The sequence below is a fragment of the Chrysochloris asiatica genome, unplaced genomic scaffold (assembly GCF_000296735.1).
Source record: "Chrysochloris asiatica unplaced genomic scaffold, ChrAsi1.0 scaffold00004, whole genome shotgun sequence".
Taxonomy (NCBI): Eukaryota; Metazoa; Chordata; class Mammalia; order Afrosoricida; family Chrysochloridae; genus Chrysochloris; species Chrysochloris asiatica.
In genome coordinates, this window is record NW_006408522.1 from 16,832,156 (window position 1) to 16,859,031 (window position 26,876).

General features: G+C 40.5%; 1 protein-coding gene across 1 annotated transcript in view; it reads right to left on the reverse strand.

Annotated features, from left to right (window-relative positions):
- PIGB (phosphatidylinositol glycan anchor biosynthesis, class B) overlaps positions 1–18,466 on the reverse strand; it is a 36,214-nt gene extending 17,748 nt beyond the window's left edge. Inside the window, exons 1-6 of the mRNA XM_006831628.1 lie at positions 18,331–18,466; positions 14,511–14,643; positions 13,661–13,781; positions 10,607–10,711; positions 8,829–8,959; positions 2,360–2,500 (exon numbers count right to left, since the gene is read on the reverse strand). Of these exons, the coding sequence (XP_006831691.1) occupies positions 2,360–2,500; positions 8,829–8,959; positions 10,607–10,711; positions 13,661–13,781; positions 14,511–14,643; positions 18,331–18,466 (767 nt within the window). The remainder of the gene's footprint in view (positions 1–2,359; positions 2,501–8,828; positions 8,960–10,606; positions 10,712–13,660; positions 13,782–14,510; positions 14,644–18,330) is intronic.
- Positions 18,467–26,876: the final 8,410 nt, after the last annotated feature.

Genomic DNA, 26,876 nt, shown 5'->3' on the forward strand with positions numbered 1-26,876 from the left:
CCTTGTATAAGCATTTTTGTTAGGTATATACCTAATGTGGCAATGTAAATAAGCACTGGAATGGTAACTGAAAGGTTGGCAGTTCAAACCTATGAGCTACTCCTTGGAAACCCTATAGAGGGTCACTATGAGTCAGAACCAACACAATGGCATTTTATATTCCTAAAAGGAGTATATGAGGGTTCCACATCCATTTTAATCATTGTGGTAGACCTGTAGTAGTACTAGTACCTTAAAAGAAGTCCTGGTGTGGGGCTGTAAGATAAGCATTGGACTACTAACAGCAAGGTTGGTGGTTAATATCCATCACCAGCCACTCCTAGGAAACCCTATACAGGGTCACTATGAGTCAGAATCAACTCCACAGCACTTAAAAACAATGGTTTCAGTAAGGAGCCCTGGTGGTGTAGTGCAGTTAGCAGACTACACATTTGTCTCCTAACTGCAGGGTCAGCAGCTCGAATTAACCAGCCAATCTGTGGGACAAAGATGAAGCTTTCTGCTCCTGTAAAGATTTATAGCCTTGGAAACTCTATACAGGGTCGCGATGAGTTGGAATTCACTTGAAAGTACACAACCACCACCACTAACATGGTTGTAATGGAATACTAGTGTAGTGCTATAGGATAAGCAATGGACTGCTAACCACAAGGTTGGCAGTTCAAACCCACCAGCCAGAAATCCTATGTAGGGTTGCTATGACAGAACCAACTCGATGTAGTTAATAACAACATGGTTTTAATTTGCATTCCCTGATGACTAATTAAAACATATTCTGAAGTACCTGGTTAAGGTCTTTTGATAATTTTCCACTGAGTTGGTTTTTAAAAAATATTTATAAGTTCTATACATATACACGTAATCTGGATATGAGTCTTTTGTTATGTTACAGTGCTGATGAAACTAAAAAGAGTTTTTGTCTCCTCAGTGTAAAACGTATCTGATAGTATACATTTGACCTAGCTTGGATGGCTTGCTGATCAGAATTCTACCAGATGAAGATGAAGTTTGATCTAGGGAACGAATGTAAATTGCTATAATTTGATGAACTGGACCTTTGCTTATGGATGTAGTTGCTCAAAATTCCAACCAAAAGGGAAGGATTCTTCATATCAAGCGATCAAGCTTGCCCTCTCAGTACACTGGGTTCATATGGATGGGTAACAAAGACATTGGCTATCCAAAATGGGGGGCTAAAAAGGCACGAAGTGGCTGGCTTACAAGCTTTCATGAGTGTGCTTCGTTTCAGAACAATGGGGGTATGGCAGAATCCCCACTGAATAGTCTTCCTCTTGTTCAGTTGGGACTGGTGAAAGGGGAGGGGATGGAGGAGAATGGGAATAGGATTTCATGGTTCAATTATGAGTAACCGTTATGACTAATTGTGATTGTCACAACTGTAAATGTCGAAGATGTGTAACTAAAAGAGGGAAGTAGTTAATCTTTCATTTCAGGAACAGAGGACCATCAAGATGGAAGAACCAGAAAAGTGGCAACAGCAGAAACGGAAGCAGGGGTGATGGCACAGAGAGATAGAGAACAGCTGAGGACTTGGGGCCATGGAATGAGAAAAGCTGTGTACCCACGGGCAGGAGGTTGGCTTGTAAAATGTGTCCTCTGGACATTTAAACAAATATATATTTATAATATGGTAGATGTATCCCCCCCACCAAAAAAAAAAAAGGTAATAGAGGTAAATACTGCTGGCTAAGGATGCATGGAGGATATTATAATCATTAAAATAGTCTGCTGAATGTTACAATGGTGATCTGTCCTATAAGCCTTCCACTACACAATAAAAGCATTTAAAATAAGTTAACTACTTTGGATACTTTACCCTATAAATGAAGTAAGTCTGGTCCTAGCAGCTCATTGTTGTTGTTATTGTTAGGTGTCATCAAGTAAGTTCCAACTCACAGTGACCTTACACAAAGCAGAAGGAAACACTGCCCGGTCCTCTGCTGTCCTTACAGTCGTTAAACTTAAGCTCACTGCTGCTGCCACTGTCCCAATCCATGTAGCTGTGGGTCTTCCTCTTGGTTGTTGACCATTCACTTTACCTAGCATGAAGTTCTTCTCCAGAGACTGATCCCTCTTGATAATACGTCTCAAGTATGAGAGATGAAATCTCCCCATCCTTGCTGCACTTTTCCCAACACAGCTTTGTTTGTTCTTCATAGTGTAGTTAAAATATCTGGGTTTCAATCCCAGATCCTTCATAGCGACCAACAAAATTATTTGACTAACTTATTTTGAATTTTCCCAAGCCCTGTTTCCTCTTCCACAAACAAACAAACAAACAAACAAACAAACTATATTACATTATTAAAACTAATAGATGGACTATAGCCATACTTACCCTACAAGTGAAAACTGATACAGAATAAGATCAAGTTTTCTATGTTCTTGCCAGAAATGTCTGATGAGCAATGGCATCCATGGAATGACAACTGTGGGACGGATTATGAAGGCCAGTGCCACCAGGGATGAGTACTTGACACTAGAAGCAAGAGAAACCTATTGTCAAAACACCTGGCAAATACAGTTAGAACTTACCTTCTCTTTATATTAGGATCATTGAACTTGCTTTTTTAATGACTGTTTAATGTTCCTTTTGCTCCAAAGCAGCTTGTTCTCATCACAGTGGTCTGCCCCTCTTATACACACACCCCTGCAGTAGCATTCGATCTTTCTGGTCCCACATTTATTTTTCTCTCCAAATATATAAACTTGGGCACATGTCTTAAACTTTATGGGTCTTTTCAGTTTTTTTTCACTTGTAAAAAAAAGTGTATCTAAAGTCTTTTCAAGCTCTAAAATACGGATTCAACTACTTGCAACTGAGAGGATATTCTTTGTTATAATGCTGGTCTTGCAAGCTGAAAAGTATGCTAATTTTTAAAACTACAAATCTGCTGATTGCTTTCCTGATACAAAAAGGATCAACTTTCTCCTAAGCCTATAGGAAAGTTCTCACAAAATCTTTAATGCAAAAAATAAAAAAAGAGAAAGAGAAAAACATTAGAAATTAGATACGCAATGATAGTTTTCTGAGTAAAAACTAATAGAACTTTGTTTTAAAAGTTGATAACTTTATCCAATTGAAAGATTATATATATACAACCAATAAAAGTCTAAGTAAAGCTCTATGACCATGGATAGACATGTACATTTTTGTTAGATTTTTTTTTTCAATAAATTGCTGAAATAGATGATTTGACAATTAAGTGTCTTTGAGTCGGTTCTGAGGTTGTGAATCCTTACAGAAGCAAAAAGCCTCATCTTTCTCCTGCAGAGCGACTGGTAGGCTTGAACTGCCAACCCTGTGGTTGGCAGTCTAGTGCTTATCCTGAAGCATCATTGTGCTCCTACATTTGATAATTAAAAGCATTAATTATTAGCACTGCTATAAATTAAAACAAAGAAAAATGAAACAACTTCATTATACCATTATGTAGCTGTCAAGCAATAAAATGAACTTCAAACAAGTCTTTATTGCTACTGAATATGGAAGAGCAAGCATTACCAATTCCAATGCTTATGGGGACCAGGTAGGCAATAAGAGTGAGTGATGCTCACTGGGGCAGGAACTCTGGTAAACTAGAGTACAGGCCTCAATTATGGTCATGAAGGAGTGCTGACCCAAAATACTGCTTTGTGTTCTAATTTTTCAAGAGCAACCAGAAAAGCAAATCTGGTTTCTCCCAAGACATAAAATTTCCAAGTAACTCACTTTGAAACACAAGCACTGTCCATGGGAAATCCAGCTTATTTATAGCTTGTTATGACCTGCAGGCAGCCTAACTGCAACGCCTGCTGTGAAACTAGAGAAAGGATTCTGAAATGTCTGTTTTCTAGTCTTAACTGTACTCCAACATTTCAGATCCATATTTATGACTCTTTTCTCACTATCTACAGAGATCTCTTTTATTGTTAGGCACCATGACAGTTCTGACTCACAGTGACCCTATATGCAACAGAACGACAACACTGCCCAGTCCTGTGACATTCTCACAATCATTCCCTACGTTTCTGAGCCCACTGTTGGAGCCACTGCTTCACTCTATCCTCTTGAGGGTCTTCCTCCTTTTCACTGACCCTCAATTTTATCAAGCATGATGTCCTTCTCCAGGTACTGATAACATGTCCAAAATACATGATATGAATTCTTGCTTCTAAGGAGCATTTTGGTTGTCTTTCTTCTAACACAGATTTGTTCTTTTTTCTGTCAGCCCATGGTATATTCAATATTCTTTGCCAACACATAATTCAAATAGATGCATCTTCCATGGTCTTCCTTATTCATTGTTCAATTTTCACATGCATATAAGGTGACTAAAATATCATGGCTTGGGCCAGGCACACCTTAGCCCTTAAAGTGACATCTTTGCATTTTAACACTTTGTGTTGATGGTGGATCCAAGTAAAATGAACTCTTTGAAAACTTTAACAGATTTCTTGTTAATTGCCTTCAATTTGGTTTTGACTTATAACGATCTTGTACAGGGTCTCTTAAGACTTTCGAAAACTTTGTGGGAGCAGAAAACCTCACCTTTCTCCCATGTAGTGGTTGGCAGGTTCGAAGCACAGATCCTGTGGTTCACAGTCCAGTGCTTACTGTATCTCTTGGTGTTGTAGTTGTTAAGTGCCATCAGTCAGTTCCGACTCATAGCAACCCTGTATAAAGTTTCCAAGGAGTGGCTGGTGAGCTTGAACCACCAACCTTGTGTTTCAAACTGACCTTGCAGTCCAGTTAATGTTAAACCGACATTAACCCACAGCACCATACCAGGACTCCTATCTCTTACTGGCAGTCAAATCCGAAGAACCTCAAAGAACCCCCTAATTTTCCCTTTAACCTGTTCAGTGTCTAGTATTTTAAGTTAATTATATCACTCAATCTTAGTCTTAAAACTTTGGAGTCACCTTAAACAACTTCTCATTCAGTACATACGCTTCCATGTCTGGAATGTATTTTTTTTTTTTTTTTGGTATTTGCTTAACAACATCATCGCCCACACTTACTGAGAGCTTACTTTATGTAATAAGAACATATGTTACATAGTTTAGATAGACTTTCATTTCTTATGATAGCCATTTTATTATTCTCATTTTACAGAACTCAATGCTTAGATAACTAAAGTGTTACCATCTCTATAGGAAGCTTTCACTTATAACATGGAATTTTAAAAGAAATTTATAAAAGTTATTTTGCTCAAGGTAGAAATAACACGTCATGTTTTACATAGGGAAAATGCTTATATAACAGTGCCTATAGGGGCCAAGTAAGGAGCTCTGGTAGTGTAGTGGTTACGTTTCAGGCTGCGAACCTTAAGGTCAGCAGTTCGAAACTACCAGCCGCTCCATGGGCGAAAGATGAGGTTTTCTGCTCCCGTAAAGATTTACAGCCTCGGAAACACTGTACAGGGTCACTATGGGTCAGAACCGACTCGACAGCACGTAACAACAACAATAGGGGCCAAGCAGGTGCTTCCTGGCTTTGCAGCTGTGGTACAGTAAATTACTTACTATGGCGTTGTAGTCAAGAGTCTCAGTAACTCACCAAATGACTGCAAATGTAAAGTGCTAGTGACCCACCAAGACGATTGTTGCTGTTATTGTTAAGTGCCGTTGAGTTGGTTCTGACCCATAGAGACCCTGTATAGGGTTTCCAAGGAGCAGCTGATGAGCTTGAACCACCAACCTTGTAGTTCGAATGGCTTTGCAGTTTGATGCAGTAAGCCACAGCACCATACCAGGATTGCACAGGATTGTACAGGAATGTAAATAAGGAGCCCTGGTGTGGCACTGAAGGATAAGCACTGGACCACAAGGTCAGCAGTTCAAATATAGCAGCCACTCCATGGGAGAAAGATGAGGCTTTCTGCTCCTGTAAAGATTGACAGTCTCAGAAACTCTAGGCAAGCTCTCCATGAGCTGGACTCGAATGGATGGCAGTAAGCAGAGTTAGCGCCCTTTTGGGGATAGAACCACGCAAATAATGTGTCTGGATCCCTAACATGGGGACTGCTCAGGTTTTTGATCTCACTAGGCTTAAAATGAGCCATCCCAGAGGCGGAAAGGAAGAATCTTCCTACTATCAAGAAGGAAGAGCCAAGAGTACAGTGCAGCTTTGGATCCAAGATCTCTGTGCTGAACCACCTCAATCCAGGAGACAGAGAGCTGTGTGACACAGGAGATGGTAAGAAAGGTAGAAGCAGTGGCTGACAAATGGTGACAGCAGAACCAAGAGCATAACTGGTATAAGACAGAGAGGTGGACTCCTAGTCCACGGAAGGAGAAAGCTGAGAGGATTTGGGCAGGAGTCTTGCTAGTATAGTGAGGTGCCTCTGGACACGTAATTGGAGGGGCTAAGATTGCTGACCCACAGAGGTAGGAGTGGGCACATTTGGGCTGAGGCTTACTGGTAGAGTGGGATGCCTCTGACAGTTGTTGTTAAGTGCCATTGAGTCAGTACCGACCCATAGCAACCTTATGCACAACAGAACGAAACACTGCCCGACCCTGGGCCAACCTTACCATCATTGCCATGCTTGAGCCCACTGATGCTGCCACTTTGCCAAGCCGTCTCGCTGGGGGTCTTCCTCTTTTTCTCTGACCCTCCACCTTACCAAACATGGACCTTCTCCAGCGACTGGTTCCTCCTGATAATACATCCAAAGTATGAGCGATGAAGTCTGGCCATTCTGGCCTCCAAGGAGCACTCTGGCTGTATTTCTTCCAACACAGATCTACTGGTTCTTTTGGCAGCCCATGGCACTGTCAATATTCTCCTCCAACATCACAACTCAAAAGTATCAATTCTTCTACCGTATTCCTTATTCACTGTCCAGCCTTCACATGCATATGAGGTTATCCTTGCTTCATCAGCAGAGCTACAGGAATTGTGGAACACTTGGCTGAGCAGGGCAGAGTCCTAATCAAAGAACTGTATCCTGAGTTGTTCTAAGCCTGGACTGTGACCTGTCACTTCCCTAACAAACCCCATAGCTGTAAGTATGGTCTGTGAATTCTATGTGGCTCCTGAAACAAATTTATCAAACCCATCAGAGAAACAGAGTGCCAAGGAAGGGACAATTAGTGTTTGAATTGGTAAAAGGTTGAAGGGTGGAGGAATGTCTGACCTCCATCTTGTAGGAATCAGCCTGGGGCAGCTAAAGCTCATGATCTTGATCCTCCTCCATTCTTGTCAAGTTAGAGGAAGCTATAGTCCACCTCAGCACCATTGTTAGAATACCTCCTGACTGAATCAGAGGGTACCTGAGCCCAGGCAGCACTCAAAAGCCAGCCAATGTGAAAGCTATGTCCAAAGAGGGACAAAGACATTCAGCGTACCTAATCCAATCTTTCAAACTGAATGTCAAATAAAGAGAAAGTTGGGCAATGACAGAGGGCTAAAACAGGGATACATAAAACTCTTGGGGCTCTAATGCCCACCAGCTGCGAGAAAACAATACATTCCACAGAACTGTCTTGGGTTCTGAGTAAGCTTCCATTTCACTTGAGTGGCTGAGATAGTTTTCTTTCAGGCCTGGCCAGAGGCTGAGATGCTCATTTTGTGTTTTCATTTATCACCTTATATAAAACCAGTTGCCATCAAGTCCGTTCCTACTCATGGCAACCCCGTGTATGTCAGAGCAGAACTGTGTTCCACGGGCTTGGCAGTGGCTGAGTTTTCAAAAACCAGATGTTTCTTCCAAAGTTGCTCTGGGTGGACTCGAATCTCCAATCTTTCAGTTAGCAATTGTGCACATTAACTGCACCACTCAGGGATTCCATAATCTTGTAATAAAGTCCTTATGATTTGGGCAAGTAAGTAAATGAATGGTGTCCTGGTATGGCACTGTGGGTTAATACACTGGACTGCAAAGTTGGTTTGAACCACAAGGTTGGCAGTTTAAGCTCACCAGCTGCTCCTCTGAAACCCTATACATGGTCGCTATGGGTCAGAACTGACTCAATGGCACTTAACAATAAGAAGTAAATGAATAACAGTTTCCTAGCTAGACTTCTGAATTCTGGCTTTTTCTTTCAGTACACCTCAAATACTTCTATTATAAGAGAATTCTTTCTGAATCAGATTGGATTTTATTATGCTTCCTGCCACATGCTAGCTAGTGAGTGCCTGCCCTGAATATACCAAAACCCTCCGATAGCTTCTGTGCCTTTAATCATGTTATTCCAAAGGTGCCTGGTATTTGCTTCCCATGTTATACAAGCCCAAGTTAGCTCTCCCAATCTACACTGTGCTATATGTTCTCTATTTTCCCTTCTAGACCCATTCTTCTCCATCCTTCACCTATTCTATTTCCAGGGAGTCTGACCTGTTTGTATTGTATCAGTGGGTATCTTGCTTTGCAGCTTCTGATTAGCTTCAGTTAAGTACAGTGCAGGCATAGTAGCAAGTTTCCCTGGTTCTCTCCTACTGCTAAAGGTGGCTGTGTCTGTCTCCTATCGAGGTCCTCTCTTACTCTCTTTGGATTCCAGTAACAGTTCCCTTCCCTGAGCTGAAGAGTAGTAGAGACTCCCTGCTAAGACCAGTCCTGGGATACTATGGTATTCTCTCATTAGCGTCCTTAAACAGTATCTGCACTTTGTAAATAATCCTTTGATAAAAGTCTCCTTAATTACCTAGTCTAAATATGTTATGTGATGCCAACTGTAAGAAGTATACCAGCTAAAAATTTGTTGTTCCCATAACCCTCATGAACATTGGGAGTCTACTTTACATTATAATGCTGACATTTAGGATTTTTCAAATGCATGCTTTAAGGTTGTATGTAAGTATTAAAAGAACTATAGCTTACCTGTTCACAGACTTTGAACCTTCCAAAGGATAGTAGGAAAGAGCAATGATAGTGAGAACTGTTTCCATGGTGTTTGTAAGAGTTCTGGTACAGCAATACCATGTGAACCAAGAGCACAACTGGCAAAAAAACTAAGGACAATTATGAGCAAATATGCATGCAGTAGGAAATGGAAAAGCTTAACTAGTATGCCCTTCAATTCTAAATGTTGCAAAAATCACATGAAAAAGTAAATGGTGTTAAAATTAAGTAGGCATATCCAAACATCATTTTAAAGTTATATCGAATAGAAGTTTATGATACGATCAGACTTAGATTTGCTAATATGTGGCGCTACAGGTTAATGTGCTGGACTATGAGGTCAGTTTAACTGAAAGGTCAGTGGTTTGAGCTCACCAGCCACTCTGAGGAAACCCTATACAGGGTCACTATGAGTTAGAAAGGAGCTCTGGTAGCGTAGTGGTTACGAATCGGGCTGCAAACTACAAGGTCAGTAGTTCGAAACTACCAGCTGTTCCACGGGAGAAAGATGAGGCTTTCTGATCCAGTAAAGGTTTACAGCCTCAGAAACCCTGTACAGGGTCGCTATGGCACATAACCACCATATAACCACCACCATGCGTTGGAACCGATTTGACAGTACTTAACAACAATATTAAGAAGCTTCTATTTTTCACATGGATTTTAATGACACATTTGATTAAAATCCTATTTCCCACTTGTGAAAGACATAAAACACAGATTCTCTGATGGTTGATTTTTCAGAGGATTGAAATCCATGACTACATTCCCCCAGTCAGTATCTTAAAATCATCTTCCATTTACTAACACAATACTTTGAATATTTTACAATTGAACTTCTCAGTAACCTTGGTTTGGAATGCCACTACCCTATTCTTGATGAAAAATAAAGACAAAAGAAGAGAGGAGAAAAATGACAGTCAGCCAGCATTATTAAATTTTCAGCTGAAAATCGGCTATATCATTTAAGCCAGCTTTTGGCAAAACATATAGATAAGTCTCACTGAGTCTCCCAAATGAAAGACTGTGGTACTAGTTTTCTATGTCTTCACACACAGCCTGTAAAAGTTGTTCCGAGTTTTCACTAAGTTAAGGGCCTTTCCCTAAATTACAAGAACCTAGTGCTGCTACTTTGGAGGAAAGACTGAAAAGGCACAGGACCCTTGTCTACCATTTGGGGTTGAGCCTTCAGCCGCAGGAAAATGTATATGAAAACTTAGAACAAAATAAAGAGACTGATTTTCTCCCTTATTAGCTAGGACCTAGTCGCTAAAACAACCTTTTTCTTTTTAACACAAATGAATACACTACTGGGTGAAATGTCCCGTTTCTAATTTACTAAGTTATGCTCCTGAAGTAAGTTGGGAAATTGGTTAACTGGAATTTGGTATGTATTATTCAATAAAAACTATGTAAAAAGGTAGAAAGATTTTCAGGGTGGCTCACACAAGCCTATTTAATTCAAGAAAAAGTCAAAAGTAAAGTAACAATAAACCACACACACACTCAAAAACCCCACTGCCATAGGGCTGACACCGACTCACAGCCATGTGTTGGGATTCCGAGACTGTGAGTCTTTATGGGAGGAGACAGCCTCATCTTTCTCCTGAACAGCTGGTGGATCTGACTGCCAACTTTGTGGTTAGCAGTCCAATGCTTATCCCACATGGGGTTGAATGTTGTTATAGCAGCACTAGATAACTAAGAAACTTCTTTTATAACTGGCATACAGTTTCTAAAGTATGTATATAACTTACCACCCATCTTGCTATTTTCTCATTTTCTAGTTGCTTCATTAATGAGTAAAGCTTCACATCTGCTATAGCTGATAAAACTGCTTGGGCAAGTCTAGGAACCCAAATCTTCAAAAAAAAAGATAAAGAAAAGAATTATGTAAACCAAAGCATCTGTTAGCTTACTCTGAATACTTTTAAAAATAAACAAGCTGATCCAACTGAAGTGAAACCCATTCTTAGAACAAAAATCAATATAGTTTTATTCTTTTGGAAAAAAAAATTTTTTTTCTATTAGGATTTTATTCTCATGAAAATACCCAAAGTTGTTCGTTGTACTATTCTCTCTCTATAAGTATGCATACTGCAGTACTACTATTTATAACTTTAATAGCCACCAAACCATTTCACTTTGTTGAAGTTGTTAGACACACATCTAGTTATTAGCATATGTAATCTTTTATCAAGCACTTAGAGTTGGATGTGCTAGGTATCATACTAAGTACTTCATGCATATCTATATTAGCTCATTTAGTCCTCTTAACAGCTTTATGAGGTAGGTATTATTTGATTCCTGCTATACAGATGAGGAAATTGAGCCACAGCACAGTTATGTAGTTTTCTCAAGACTGCATGAAAGTCAGGACCCAGGTCCAAAGCCTGCTCTCTTACCTGCCACCCCTGCAATATAGATAATACAATAAAACTATTATCTTCTTTATAAGTACAACTATTCTAAAATTTCAAAAAAATATGGTATGTAGATGACATGAAAAAGTAAACTTATTATAACTGAAATTACAGTTAGAGATTCCTGTAATACACATCAAGACGTTGAGTGTTTTTTTTAAAAATGCATCATTATAAGCCACAAAATTAACATTTCTGGTATAGCACAATTTAATCATCCAAGAGATGTTTCTAGAAATCTATATGTTGTTACGTGCTGTCAAGTCAGTTCCGACTCATAGCAACCCTGTATAGGGTTTCCGACTGCCGACCTTGGGATTCAAAATGACCTTGAGGTTGAGTGTTTACCCTATGGTGCCACACCAGGGCTCCAAAAATCTATATAAAAATTTATATTTTAATTGAATCAAAACTCATTTTATTGTACCTAGAGCTGCTTTACTTTCAGGTAACACTTCAGCTTTACATTCCTTTTTTATCAACAATTTGTAAATAAATGCTTTTATGTTAGCGTTAACAGTAGCCTATACGTCATCATTCCACTTAAACTTTACCCTGTAAAGTACAGTAAAACGCCCATATGTGCACAGGTCTACAAGGTTCAACCTCACCTCCCAGGCCTCTGAAAGTAGTTTAGTTTACCTGAAAAATCAATTTGGGTGCCAACTTAGTATGATTCAACAGTGTGAGTTAGCTATTCAAAGGGTAAGGAATCATGCTTTAGAGAGGTAGTTTACTTTGGTTCACAAAACAGCCAGGTGAGTCAGCTATAGCTTGAGGGCAATGGGTAAATCCTGAGTTCTAGCAGAATGGTCTTCACTTTTGAAGATACTTAAGCTGTTTCCTGGGATGTGTCTTTCATGACATTATGTACATTTACCTTTGTGGTTAGCCATCAAGAGCTTATCCTACAGTGCCACATCAGGACTTTTATGGACAACTCCTGTTGTTAAGTACTGCAGATGGGGTTTCCTAGGAGCGACAGGTGGGTTTGAACTGCCAGTCCAGTATTTATCCTTCAGTGCCATAGCAGGACTCCATGGACAACTCCTAGTTGCCCACTAATGTTATGCAAATTTGTGCACTTTGAAACAAAGCTGAGTGAACCCACACTCACAAAAATTCTTCACCACATCACCTTTGCTTGTGGCATGTCCAGCTTTTAAGTCATTGTGAAGACCGAGTATTTTCTTGCACTAAAGTAAGGCTAAATAAGAACTGTATACACCTGTTCCAACTTACCTACAAATTCGAGGTACAGTTTCACTTAGGAATGGACCGTAACTGGGGACTGCTTGTAACCTGTGTAATCTACAAACTAGTGAGTGGCCCTGGGAGGAGAGAGTTCTCAGCTCCTGACCCCACCTGTCAACAGGAGAAACTGCTTCTGCTCGAAATTCTCCATCCCATGATCTTCCCGTGTCAAGTATGTTTCACTGGTCTGATCCTCATTTCTTTTCAATGATGAGGAATCAAATATTATTTGTACACTCTGCCTTTTTAAAAGAATGCTCTAGAATTTCAGTGCCTTTCCAGGCTCCAAAAATATCTCAGGAGTTGGACTCCCTTTGGAATATGGAGCTACTCCTACCATCCCTCCCTCTAAAACAGGGGGAAGGTCTAAACTTTTGGATCCAACTTGATGAAAGCTTAAAGAAACTCGAAATTGAGGTTAGAGAAACGTTTGCATCAGTTCATAATCCTTACCAGCAACGACCCTAGTAATACATGATCTAGGAATTATAACCATCAAATTGATTCCTACTCATGGTGAGCCCATGTGTGCAGAGGAGACCTGTTCCACAGGGTCTTTAAAACTGTTTTTGGGAAGTGAATCATCACATCTATTTTCCAAGGCACCTCTGAGTGGGTTATGAACTGCCAACCTTTTGGCTAGTAGTCAAGTGCTTAACAGTCTGTGCCATTTAGGGACTCCAATTACTACACATGACTATGCATATCATTAAATTTTTGAAAAATTAATTTTTCTGCTTTGGTACTAAATCCTGTGTGGGTTCATATGTATTTATTCTTTCTAAGTTCATAAAAGTTAATCCTGCTTTCTGGTGATTCGTCTATAAAGGAAGTAAATGTCTAAATCATTAATGTAAAATGTCATTTAAAAAATCTGCAGAGCTAATGGCATTCCTTGGGCAGAATACTCTCATGTCCAGTTTCATGTCTGAGTTTTATTGTCGAGTGACCCATCACAGCATATCTCTAGAACCAGGGTCTTCCTAGCTATGGCTGAGTCTTAGCAGCTGTGGCCTTTTAAAAAACAAACTTCATGGTACCAATAATATCATTCAGTTCACATACACTCATCTGCAAAACAGATGAATTGAATAGACTTTTACAATGAATTTAATTATTTTTATTTGAACTTACCAGCAACTGAACAGTATCTTTCCCCAAAAGATACAGAATCTTGTAAATGCTTGCAAAGATGAAGGGGTAAGTATAACCCCTCAATCTTTCTGTCCATTCCCAGGTCAAATGCCCATAATTAGTAACATTAAGGATCAAACTTCAAATAGTACTGAAACAAAACGTATTTTCATTTCCATGCATAAAACATGATTTTCATTTTTGACAGTTAAGTTTTAAAACACTGAGGCCTTTTATACTGAATATTTGAATTACAAATGCAGTTTTCCAATTAAGTGCTTTACTTCTTCAAGGCACTAAGCACTGTAGGGATTAATATCGTTGTTAAGTGCGGGCAAGTCGGTTCCAACCCATAGCGACCATGTATAAGGTTTCCAAGGAGCTGCTGGTGAGACCAGCCTCTCAGTTCAAAGAAACTTTGCAATCCAGCTAGCACATTAACCCACAGTGCCAAATCAGGGCTCCATAGGGATGTTGTTGTTGTTATGTACTGGGGAGTCAGTTCCGACTCATAGAGACCCTGTACAGGGTTTCCGAGGCTATAAATCTTTATGGGAGCAGCTGGTAGTTTTGAACTGCTGACCTTGTGGTTCACAGCCCGATTTGTAACCACGACGCTACCAGAGCTCCTTCCATTGGGATAATAGGTGCTAGTTAAAGACTGGATTGGCTATACTAACATAAAAGAAAGACATAGAAGGAATACTATCATGAGATAATGGCATTCCTTGAGTTAAAATGTATTTGGAGAAAACATGGAGAACTGACTGAAGATATTTAACAGGGATTGAACTCAATTCATCAGATGAATATATATTTCTAGTTTAAAAGAAACTACAAAGGATATTTGAAAACCATGTAATGTGCAACTTCAAGAGACTGCCAGTATTCATCCGGAACAAAACTTGTCTGAACTAAAAAGCAGTTAAATATTCTTAAAGTTATGGTAAATAAAACCAGATAAATGTTTTCACCAAGAAGATCTGAAAAACAAAGCAAAATAGGTCATTGTAGCATTAAAAAGTCCAGCACGTTCCATTTGGCAAAACTTAAATTTGACTGCTCTGGCTGGGTGGGCCCTTGCACATTTAGGACATGGCAGTGGATTGGCTCAGTGGCAGGAGCAATGGGCTCATCTTAAGAATTGTGAGGACGGCGCAGGACCGGGTAGTGTTTCATTCTGTTGTGGAATCTGACCCTCCCACCTCACTCCCAAAGCTGACTGAGCTGAAGGTTATACTACACCACAACCACACCACTGTCCTCTTTTGTTTAACCAACCTTTCGAGCATCTTATTACATAAAAGAATAACAAGCTAAATATTGAAAGGGACTGGGTTAGTTTTAATTCATCCTACATGTGTATCTAGTGAAACAAACCAGCTAAAAAAAGGCAAAATTTGCTGCTCCTTGTTAAAAACCGTTGAGTCGGTTCTGGCACACAGTGACCCTGTATAGGGTTTGCGAGGAACGGCTGGTGAGTTTGAACCACCAACTTTTGGGTTCAAAGCAACCTTGAGGTCGAGTGCTTAACCTACAGTGCCACAAGCAAAAAGTTGCTTATGAACTTAAAAAACCAACTCTTTAGTTAGTGGCATATACAATAACTTTGTGTACATTTTAAAATACACTTTATTGATGCCAGTACTGTGGTAATCCCTCTACATGCATTATCTTATTTAATTCACAAAATAATGCTATGGAAAATCAAAAAACCCCAAACCTGTTGTCGCTAACAGAGGAGAAATACTCCATAGGAATTTCTTGGCTGTAATCTTTTTGTTTTGTTTTGTTTTTAAATATTTTATTAGGCTTTTGACTCTGTGGGTTAATGTACTAAGCTGCAAAGTCAGTTTGAACTGCAAGGTTGATGGTTCAAGCTCGCCAGCCGCTCCTCAGAAACCCTGTACAGGGTCACTATGGGTCAGAACTGACTCGATGGCACTTAACAAGATAAAAGTGTACATAGAAAATCTGGTTCCCACTTAACAATTTTTACACCAGTTATTCAGTAACTTTGGTTACGTTTTTCACAATGGGCCATCTTCTCATTCATTCCATTCTGGGTATACCATTTGTGATGCTCTAGTTTCCCTGCCCACTTACCTTACTTATCATCTTTGCTTAGCGTTAATTTTTGACTGTTTGTTCTCCTCCAGATGATTTTTCTCCTACATTAATTACTCATGGATGATAGTTTATATTGTATGGGTCACTCTGTTATTTAGCTCATTTCAAGGAATAATTTCCATTTAAGGTGTAAGAGTATTTCAGGGTGATAGTCTCAGGAAGTCCTCTAGTCTCCACTGGTGGAATAAGTGGATTTATTAAGAATCTGAGTCCTGTTCGCATGTTTTCTCTTTTGAGTATGCATCTAGTGTGGCTCTGAGCAGAACAGTTAGAAGTGGTAGCCAGGTACCATCTAATTCTGGTTTCAGGACAGATGAGGCCATGATGTGTGTAAACTATTAATTAGCCTTATAGGAGTCCTGGTGGCGCTGTAGGATAAACACTGAACTGCAAGGTCATTCTGAACTGCAAGGTCTGTGGTTGAAACTCACCAACTGCTCCACTGAAACCCTATACAGGTACTTAACAACATTATCTTTCTTCTGTGAGTCTTTGGTTTCCATATTTCTCTTTTGCTCCAGATCAATCTAGGAAAATTGGAAATTTTCAACATGAGATGGAACACATAAACATTGCTATCGTAGGCATTAGTGAGCTGAAATGGACAGGTGTTAGCCATTTTGAATCTGACAACCATATGATTTATTATGCCAGGAATGACAAAACTGAGGAGGAATGGTGTCACATGCATCATTAAGAAGAACATCTCAAGATCTAAAAGTATAACGCTATCTGAGATAGGATAATAGCCATATGCCAACAAAAAAGTTTAGTCATTATTAAAATTTACACACTAACCACAAAAACCAGTGATGATGAAACTGAATGATTCTATCGACTTGTTCAGTCTGAAATTGATAAAATATGCAATCAAGATGCATTGAAAACTTATCCAAAGTAAAAACTTACAAATGACAAAAACAAGAGTCAAACCCAGGTCAGTCTATGGATTCCAAAGTCCTTACTCTTAACTGCAAACAGAAAACATGTGAATCACAAGGTCTATGGTTTGAGCCCATCAGCCGCTCAGTAGGAAGATGAGGCTTTCAGCTCCCGCAAAGATATTAAGCCTCAGAAACCCTGTACAGAGTTGCTATGAGTCGAAACCAATTTGACAATACTTAACGTGCTGAATACAGCATATTTTTTAAATTTAAATTTAGTTGCCAACATTTAACAATAAGATTTTATATTAAAATCTGAATGTCCATCATTTTACAACTCTTCAAGGTTTTTCAGTACAGAGACTGGCAACATCTGTCTGGTACTCAAATATAAGGGGGCTTCAAAAAGTGTGGAAAATGAAATTGAAAAAGAACAGAATTTTCCCAAACATTTTGTGGTATCCTTCATATAAGCTGTGCCCTTTAGATGGGGAGAAGCCCTAGGGCAGCTTCGCTTATTTATTAGCCTTACCTGTCCAGGGGGCTGAGTATTTGAGTTTGGTATCACTTTGAGTTCCTACCACTCTCTCTTTCCACGAACACACCTTATATGTTTCTCAGATAACTGGCATACATTCATCTTCCTTAAACACTGAAAAACACGATTTATTTTCCTGCTACCAAAAAACTTTCTTGTCTCCCTCGGCCCCCACGGTCTCCCTTTGCTCTGTGGATTCAGATGGATTTAACAGTAGTCAGAACCGATCCTTGAACAACTGAGTTTGACTACATAAAAGCTGAATTGGACGGACGGCTGTGACAAGGGCGATTTGATTTACTGTAGTTACTAAGCTTTCGCTGATGGGATAGGGGAGGGAAGGGCGCGAGCCCAATTGCTTTCCCTGTCTTCCCTCCCTTTCTCAATTTTTACGTAACAAGACGATTCTCCATTTTGCGGGTCTCAGTTTACCAGAGAAGATATAGGGGATTATTTTCATTCCGCCTCCACCATGCTTAAAAACGAGTTCAATATATACACGTATTTACTGAATGAATGAGAAGACCATCTTTATCCTAAATAATCCTTCTGACAAATCAAAATTCCACTTTCTGGGGTGACTTTTCTTTGATCATCATCATATCCAAACTAAAGAGAAGGAACCAGTCAGATCTGGTCCCAGTCCAGATCTCAACACTTTCATAGCGACCCAGGGAGTTTCCAAGGGGTGGCTGGTGAGCTTGAACCGCCGACCTTGAAGTTCAGAATGACTTTGCTGTCTGGCACATTAACCCACAGAGCCACACCAGGACTCCTCATAGCTGGGTAAGGAAGATTTTTATTTCACTGTAAGGACGTGGGAATTGGGGCTCAAAAAAGCTAAATAACTCGGTCAAGGTCTCTTAGCGAGCTACTGACCTAACGGGAATCTCACTGTCCCATCCCTGAAATGAGAATCGCCACATCACACCTACTCACTTTACAGGGCTGCTGGAAGGACAGGATAAAATAATGCTGAGTTGAAGGGATCGAGAATCTAGTGAGGAGCGTCTAAGAACCGTTTCTTGGCAACTCCACCCAGCAGATGGAGCCCTAGCGCAAATTCTGCGGCTTCCCGCCATAGCCTCAGGGATCCGCCACGGCAACCCCTCACTCACCCCAGCGGCGTCCGGCGCTCGCCTCCTGGGCACCAAGGTACAAGGACGATTTTCTCTTTCGCAGCTTTATCTTCCCCTGGGCGCGGTTTTGGAGACCGCGGAAGAAAAGGCTGCTTTCACCGCTCTCCTTCTCCATTCTTCACCTGCTTGGAGACCCGCTGCAAGATCCCCGAGCACTAACGACGTTTACCCGACAGTAGGAGTGCTGGTGTGGCGCTGTAAGATAAGCTCTCTAAGGTCGGTTTGAACTGTAAGGTCGGCAATTCAAACCCACCAGCCGCTCCTTGGAAACCCTATACAGGGTCGCTGAGTCGGAATCGACTGATGGCACTTAACAACAACAGGAAGCGATGGTGGTGCGCGTTGCTGCTCCGTCCACTAAGTTTGGTCTCTGCAACGAGCCGTCGTTCGCCCACGCGAAGGTTGCCGGGAAAGGACAACTTCCTTAATGACTGCCCTTCGAGGGTGGTCTTTGCCTCAGATCTGCCTCTCTTTGCTATCTCTGGTGCAAAGTCACTTGCGCATTCCCTTTATCATCTTCCCTCCTGGGTTGTTGCCTGCCTTGACTTTGTAATCTCTGCGCCCCGGAGCCAGGAAATTTGCCGGAAGGAGCCCAACCTCGCTCTGCCAGGACAGGCAAGAGGCGGGATTCGCGATTTGCGACGCCGAACGGGCGCTGAGCGGTCAGAGATGCTTCAGTCGTGTTAGTACTGGTAATGATTATTGTGTCACGTTACACTGTGTGATGTCATGACAAACACTTGTCGAACGAACGAAGGCGGGTCAGTAGGGAAGAATTAGTCCATATACAGTCCTAGTGTGGCGCTGCTGTACCACAAGGTCAGGTTGAACCGCAAGGTCGGCGGTTCAAACCCACCTGCCGCACCTTGGAAACCCCAGAGAGGGTCTAAGTCGGAACCAACTCGACGACACTTAACAACAACGACAAATATAGAACTTGAGTCTCAAAAAAGGTTAGGTGACTTGGTCACAGTTTCTAAGCAAGTTGTGACCCAGTGGCAAATCTCCTGTTGCCATGTGGTTTAATGGTGCCCTGGTGTGGCGCTGTGGGTTAATGCGCCACACATAAGCTGCTAACCTAAAGGTTGGCAGTTTGAACCACCCCCCAGCACTTCCATGGTAGAAAGGCCCGTCCAGCTACTTCCTAAGACTCTAGCCAAGAACACCTTATGGAGCAACCCTGCTCGGTAACACACGGCTGCCATGAGTCTTTAACACCTTGTGGTTTTTAAAAAAGTCATGCTTACTGCTTTAAAAAGTGAAATGCAGAAGGGCTCATATTGAAAAGGAGCAATTATCTGCTTGTCTTTCTCCTTGGAGTCCTGGTGTGCCACTGCAAGGTAAGCAGTGGGCTGCTAACCAAAAGGTCAGCAGTTCAAACCCACCAGACAGTCTTTGGAAACACTATACAGGTTTGTTATGAGTCTGAACTGAATCTCCAGCACCTCATAACAACAGTCTTTCTCCTATTGCTTATTCCTCAGGGACAATAACTGCTGATTTTTAATTTTTATTTATTTATTTTTTTAGTAGATAACTTCATAGTGTGCATTTAAAGGCATAAAAAGTATGCCCTTTTTTCCCCCTTTGTTTTTGAATTATCCATGTAACACTTTATATTAAAGACATCCTACAGAATCAGCACTGGACTGTGAACCACAATGTTGCCATTTCAACCCCAGCAACTGGACCTCAGAATCCCTGTGCGGTGTGACTATGAGTCGAAACCAACCTGATGGCACTTAACAACTACAGCAATAGAAGAGTCCTGGTGTGGTGCTGTAGGATAAGCACTCTACTACAGGCAAGGTCGGCATCAAAGCCACCAGTTGACTTGACGGCACTTAACAACATAATAGAAGAGGATTTAGCTTTGCCTTATACCATCCCCAACTCTAGTTGATAATTGCTGTTGAGTTGGTTCTGACTCATAGCAACTCTGTATAGGGTTTTCAAGGAGCAGCTGGTGAGCTTAAACTGCCAACTTTATGGTTCAAACCGACCCTGCAGTCCAGCACATTAACCCATAGTGCCACAGTAGGATTCCTAACTTCTCATACTTCCTATATATGTTAGTTAAATCAGAAAGTGATGTTTATGTGGCAAAAATTTTGTTCACTTCAGAGCCAAGTAGTGACGTGAGATCTTAAAAGGACACGTTGGGCTAAATTATTGCTTCCTATTTTCTTTGTACACAGAGCTGAAGACGTAGCCTGGGTCTGGGAGTGTAATCTCAGAACTACCTTTGTGTTGTGCTGCTTTTGCTGAAAGAATGTTTAGAAGATTGACTCTTCCACAACTCCTTTTTGCTAGCCTCCTTGGAATTGTTGGAGGCCTTTATATTTATCAACCAATTTTTGAACAGTATTCCAGAGATCAACAGGCATTAAAAGAAAAGTTGAAACTGCTACAAGAATCTGAAGAGAAGAAAAGCTGATCCTACATGGAGGTGAAACTGTAATAATTGCTGACAGTTCCATTGAAAGTGTACATTGATGATAAATAATCTGGCAAAACCTTCTTAAATATACTTTAAACATTAAAAAATCATGGACAATTATTCACATGCATTTTTCACAGTTGTTGTATGCCATCAAGTTGGTTCTGACTCATAGAGGCTTAGTTTCCAAGAGCGGCAAATGTGTGTGAATTGTCAGCCTTGTGGTTACCAGTTCAGAACTTATCCTGCAGCGGCACACCCGGACGGTTTTTGTTTTTCGTTTTTTTTTTTAACTGCACTGTCAATTTTAATGTTTATTATACTTGAATTACCATTTTAAATCTTCCACCAGGACAAATTAGTTAATTTCCTTTAAGCAAAAATAAATGTCTACTAGAGATGGAGGCAGAGACGATGACATGGAGAGATGGAACGGCTGGGACTCTGGACTCAGGGAGGGAGAGAGGCTGTGTGCTGATAGCTGGGGGTGGGGAGCCAGCTTGCGGGGCGTACCCTTTGGTTGTTTGAATGATTATATATTCCTGAGTGCTTCAGTGTACTTAAAAAAAAAAAAAAAAGCAAAATGGAATGGTAGTAAATGGTGTTGAATGATGATGCATGGAAGGGACTGTAATCATTGCAATGAAATGAAATACGACAGGATGAATGTAAACCTGATGTTCTCCCATGTAAATTATCACTCAATTCACAATAAAAACTTCAAAAAAGAAAAAGAATGTCTAAAGTAATATTTTGTTTCCCAAAACCAAAAACCCTTTGCTATGATTCAATTTTGATTCGTAGCGACCTGTTCAAACTCATCAGCTTCTCTGAGGGAGAAAGATGAGCTTGCCTGCTCCTGTAAAGATTTATAGTCTCACCAACCCAAAGGGGCAGTTGTCCTCTGTTCTCTAGGGTCGCTATGAGAAGCAACACAACAGCAATGGCTAGTGGGTTTGTAGAGCAGTGTAGAACTGCCCTATTGGTCTTCCAAGTCAGTAATCTACATGGAAACAGACACATCTTTCTCCCTCAGAGAGGCTTGTGGGTTGTAACTGTCAACCTTTCAGTTACTAGAGGAGTGCTTAACCACTGAAATACTACCAGGGCTCCTTTTGGTTTTCTAGCCAGGGTTTGTTTTTCTGGAAACAGCATATACAGTTACATGGGGTACAATCTAGGTGTGTATACAATAGCTGAGAATGGTGTTTGTGATGAAGTGAACCAAGTGGCCTACTGAAGATAGAAGGCCTCTCAGCATACGGATAGTCCGGTTTAATACGCTTCTATCTATGTCCCTAAGGAGCTCTGGTTATGAGTCAGGCTGCCAACCTCAAGGACAGCAGTTAGAAACTACCAGCGCTTCTGAGGGAGAAACGAGGCGTTCTGCTCCCGTAAAGGTTAACAGCCTCGGAAGCCCAGTGCAGGGTCACTACAAGTCCGAACCGACTCCACAGTACTTAACAACAACATCTATGTCCCTGGATAGTGTAAATGACTTGTGATTAGCTGCTAACCCAAAGGTTGGTGGGTGAACCAATATAGTGACACCACCAAAGAAAGATCTGTCGATGTAGTGTAAAGGTTACAGCCAAGAAAACTGGATGCAACAGCTCTCCTCTGTCATGTGGGTTCACATATGAGTCAAAACTGCCTTGATGACACTGCTAATAAGTAGTCTTTTCCTGTCTCTTCTCAATCCAAGCAGAATGGAGTAGTAGAAAATTAGATGGGCTCATCCAAGGAGTGGCTGCTGGGTTTGAATCCCCAACCTTGTGATTAGCAGTCCAGTGCCCATACTATACCACCACACCAGGACTCCTTAGAATTGGTAAGTGCTGTTGAGTGGGTTCCGACTCACAGCGACCCTGTATAGAGTTTCTGAGGAGCAGCTGGTGGTTTGAACTGCTGACCTTGAGGTTCACACTGACCTTTTGGTCCAGTGCTTATCCTACAATGCCACACCAGATTCCTTAGAATTGTCGTTACATGCTGTTGAGTTTGTTCCGACTCCTAACCACCCTATATAGTTTCCAAGGAGCGGCTTATAGATGTGAACCACTGACCTTGCAGTTAAAACTGACCTCGGAGTCCAATTCTTATCCTATAGCTCCACACCAGGACTCCTTAGAAGGGGCTATTGTTTTTAAGTGCTGTCAAGTTGGTTCTGATTCAGTGACCCTGTATAGGGTTTCTGAGGAGCTACTGGTGAGCTTGAACTGCTGACCTTGCAGTTCAAATGGCTTTTCAGTCTGACTCATTAGCCCACAGCGATAGTAGATGGTGTTGTATCTGGTGGCAGAAGTGACACACATCTGCTGGTTTTATCCACTAAGCAGATATGCATTAATGTGGTAAGGAAGGAGTTAATTTGTTATGAAGCAATCACTCAAATAATTAAAGTGCTCTTTGAAGTTGCTAAGCACCAGTTTTACTTTTTACCCTAATAATCTCAAAGCCTTAAATGTAATTCCATATGTGCAAATGCTTTATTAAGTCAATACAATTTAATTACTGATTTCTTAAAAAGTAAATTCAGGTGTTTTCTTGTTTTGTTTTTCATTTCAGCTATCTATGTTAATTGGAGACCAGCATGAGTAGTTTAAAATAAAAAGTAAAGATCAAATTATGAGAGTATATTTATTTGGAAATTAAAATAATACAGAAATGTACAAAGTGAAAATGAACCGTATATAAATTGATTTAATCAGTACCTTTAACAGTTTAGTGTGTTTGATACCTTTTTTCTATCCTGCCAAAACCCCGTTTGCCATCAAGTTGATTCCAACTCCTAGCAACCCTGTATAGGGTTTCTGAGACTAAATCTTTAAGGGAGTAGACAGTCTCATTTTTCTCCTGAGGAGCAGCTGATGGATTTGAACCACCAACCTTGCAGTTAACAGCCCAACACAAAATTCATAGTACCGATCTATTATTCACCATGTGATAGGACTGGTTTTGCTTAGCTACAGGTAATAGCTACAGGTGTTGCTTAGCTACGGGTATTTCTTCTCATTTTAATGTACAAGTTGGAATTTTTTTTATTGTTTTAAAATCTATAAGAGGGTACATGATAGATGAAGACAAACATTTGACTGACATTACATACAAACTATACCTAAATATTCCAACTTACAAATTCAATGTAAAGACAGACTTAAAACAACTTGTTTGTAAACCAGCAACTGCCTACGGTTGCAAATTCCCAGAGCTTCTGTTTGGCATTGCCTTAATTTCCCCCTCATTTTTGAATGACACCATTGCTGGGTAAAGAATTATTGGTTGGCATTTGTTTTCATTCAGTATTTTACATGTCATTCCACTGACTTCTGGTCTCTAGATTTTCTGAGGAGAAATCTGGTGATTCTGTTCCGACTCATAGCGACCCTGTACAGGGTTTCCGAGGCTGTAAATCTTTCCGGGAACAGAAAACCTCATCTTTTGGTAACGTAGTGGTTACGAATCGGGCTGCAAACCTTCAGGTCAGCAGTTCGAAACTACCTGCTGTTATGCGGGAGTGTTGATGGTAGATCCAAGTAAAATGAAGTCTTCATAACTTCAATCTATTTTCCATTTATCTTGATTGGGGGTCTTGATGGTATTTATTGGTCTATTAGTGAGGATTTTTGTTTTCTTAATATTGAGGTGCAACCCATTCCAAAGACTATTGTCTTTGATCTTTATCATTAAATATTTTAAGTCCTCTTTGTTTCCAGCAAGCAAAGTTATATCATCTGCGTATTGCAGGTTGTCAATGAGCTTACCTCCAATCCTGATGCCACATTCTTTTTCATATAATCCAGTTTCTTAGATTATTTGCTCAGCATATGGATTGAATAAGTATAGTGAAAGAATACAACCCTGACACACACCTTTCCTGATTTTAAACCATTCATGTCCTCATTTTGTATTAAAACAACTGCCTCTTGGTCTATCTACAGGTTCCTCATGAGCACTATTAAGTGATCTGGAATATTCATTTCCCACAATGTTGTCCATAGCTTGTCATGATCCACACAATTGAAAGCCTTTGCGTAGTCAATAAAGAACAGGTAAACATCTTTCTGGTGTTCTCTGCTTCCAGCCAAGATCCATCAGACTCCAGCAGTCATAACCCTCACTCCATGTCCTTTTCTGAATCAGGTTCAAACGCCGTCAATGTACCATTTCAGATGGTTTTGAATTATCTTAAGCCAAATTTTACTGGCATGTGATACTAATGATAGTGTATGGTGATTTCTGCATTCCATTGGGTCAACTCTCTTTCTTTTCTTCAGTTCTGTTAGGGTTTGATTTCTGTATTTTGGGGCTCTTTCTTTGGGAGCATTGATATTTATTATGGTTATGTCAATTGCCCTTTTAATCATGAGATAATATCCTTCTTTGTCTCATACTGGGTTTGCCTTAAAATGTGTTTTATCAGAGATTAATATTGCCACTTCTGCTGGGTTTTTATTGTAATTATTTTGGTATATTTTTCCATCCTTTAATTTTAATCTATTATTGTCTTTGTGTGTAAGGTGTGTCAATTGTAGACAGCATATTGAAGGATCCTGTTTTCTTATCCATTCTGTTACGCTCTTGTTTCTTGACTGGTGCGTTTAATCCATTGACATTCGGTGTAGTTATCAATAGGTATGGATATATTGCTGACATTATGTGTTTGTTTTTTTGTGGGACTGTTGGTTTCTTTGCTCTGCATGGTTTCCTGAGCTCATTCTTTTGTGTGCTTTTTCTTGTCAATTTTTTCATAGGGTTTTTTTTTTTTTTTTTTTTTAATGTTTTATTGTGAATTATGTGATAGTTTACTTGGGAGAACATTAACTTTACATTTATCCTATCGTATATCGTTTCATTGCCATGGTTACAATCTCCTCCATACATCATCAACTAACCAAAGGGTATACCCTACAAGCCTGCCTCGCCCCGCCAGTTGTCAGCACACAGCCCCTCTCCCTCTCTGGGTCTAAAGTCCCCAGCTGCACCATCTCTCCATGTCATCATCTCTGCCTCCATCTCTGGCGTTACTGCTTCTCTGGGTAGGGCCCTGCTCTCCGCTCTTTGCCCTTGATGGTCACAGGGACCTCTGCTCCTAGACTGCAAAGTTAATCACTCCTCTCCATGATACAAAAGGTCTACCTTTACATTTCCAACCCTCACAATCAGTCCTGATAACAATTATTCACTATTGTATCACAAGAGACGTATCTGCATATCCTTTCATCAGCCCCACCTAGACCAATTGGATACTACTCAGTGGAGATTCTACCTTCCTCCACGCCCTGTGGATCTAGGTTCCCTCTTGAAAGCTTGTAAGCCAGTCACTTCTTGCCTTTGAAGTCCCACCCATTTTGTGTTTGTTGTTGTTGGTAAGTGCTGTGGAGTCAATTCCGACCCATAGTGACCCTGTAAAGGGTTTCCAAGGAGCAGCTGGTGAGCTTGAACCGCCAACCTTACAGTTCAAACAGCTTTGAAGTTTGGCGCATTTAACCCACAGTGTCACACACATTGTAATTGTTTTGATCATAGACTTTCCTCCTAGATTCTCAGAGTTTCTTCTTACAGTTTTGTTCTGTTCTCGACTCTTCCTTCTGTCAATTTAGTTGTGGGAGGTGCTGCCACATATGTCAATCTCTGGATGTTGTCTGTTCTTGTTGGTCCTTAGTCCACAGAACTCCCTTTAGGATGTTTTGTAGCACAGGGTTGGCTTTGGAAAAATCCCTTAGCTTCTGTTAATCCTGGAATGTTTTGATTACACCATCGTATTTTATTAATAGCTTTGCTGGATAAAGGATTCTTGGTTGACAGTTTTTTTCTTTCAGGGTTTTATATATGTCTCCCTATTGCCTTCTTGCCTGGATGGTTTCTTCTGAGAGATCTGAGCTTAATCTGATTTGCTTGCCTTTGTATGTAATGCTTCTCTTTTCCCTAGCTGCTTTCAAGATTGTCTCCCTATCTTTGATTTTGGAGAGCTTGATTATGATATGTCTATGTGATTTTCTTTTGGGGTCTATGCTTCCTGGGGTTCGTTGAGCTTCTTGAATGTTTATTATTTCACTTTTCAGGATGTTAGAGAAATTTTCTT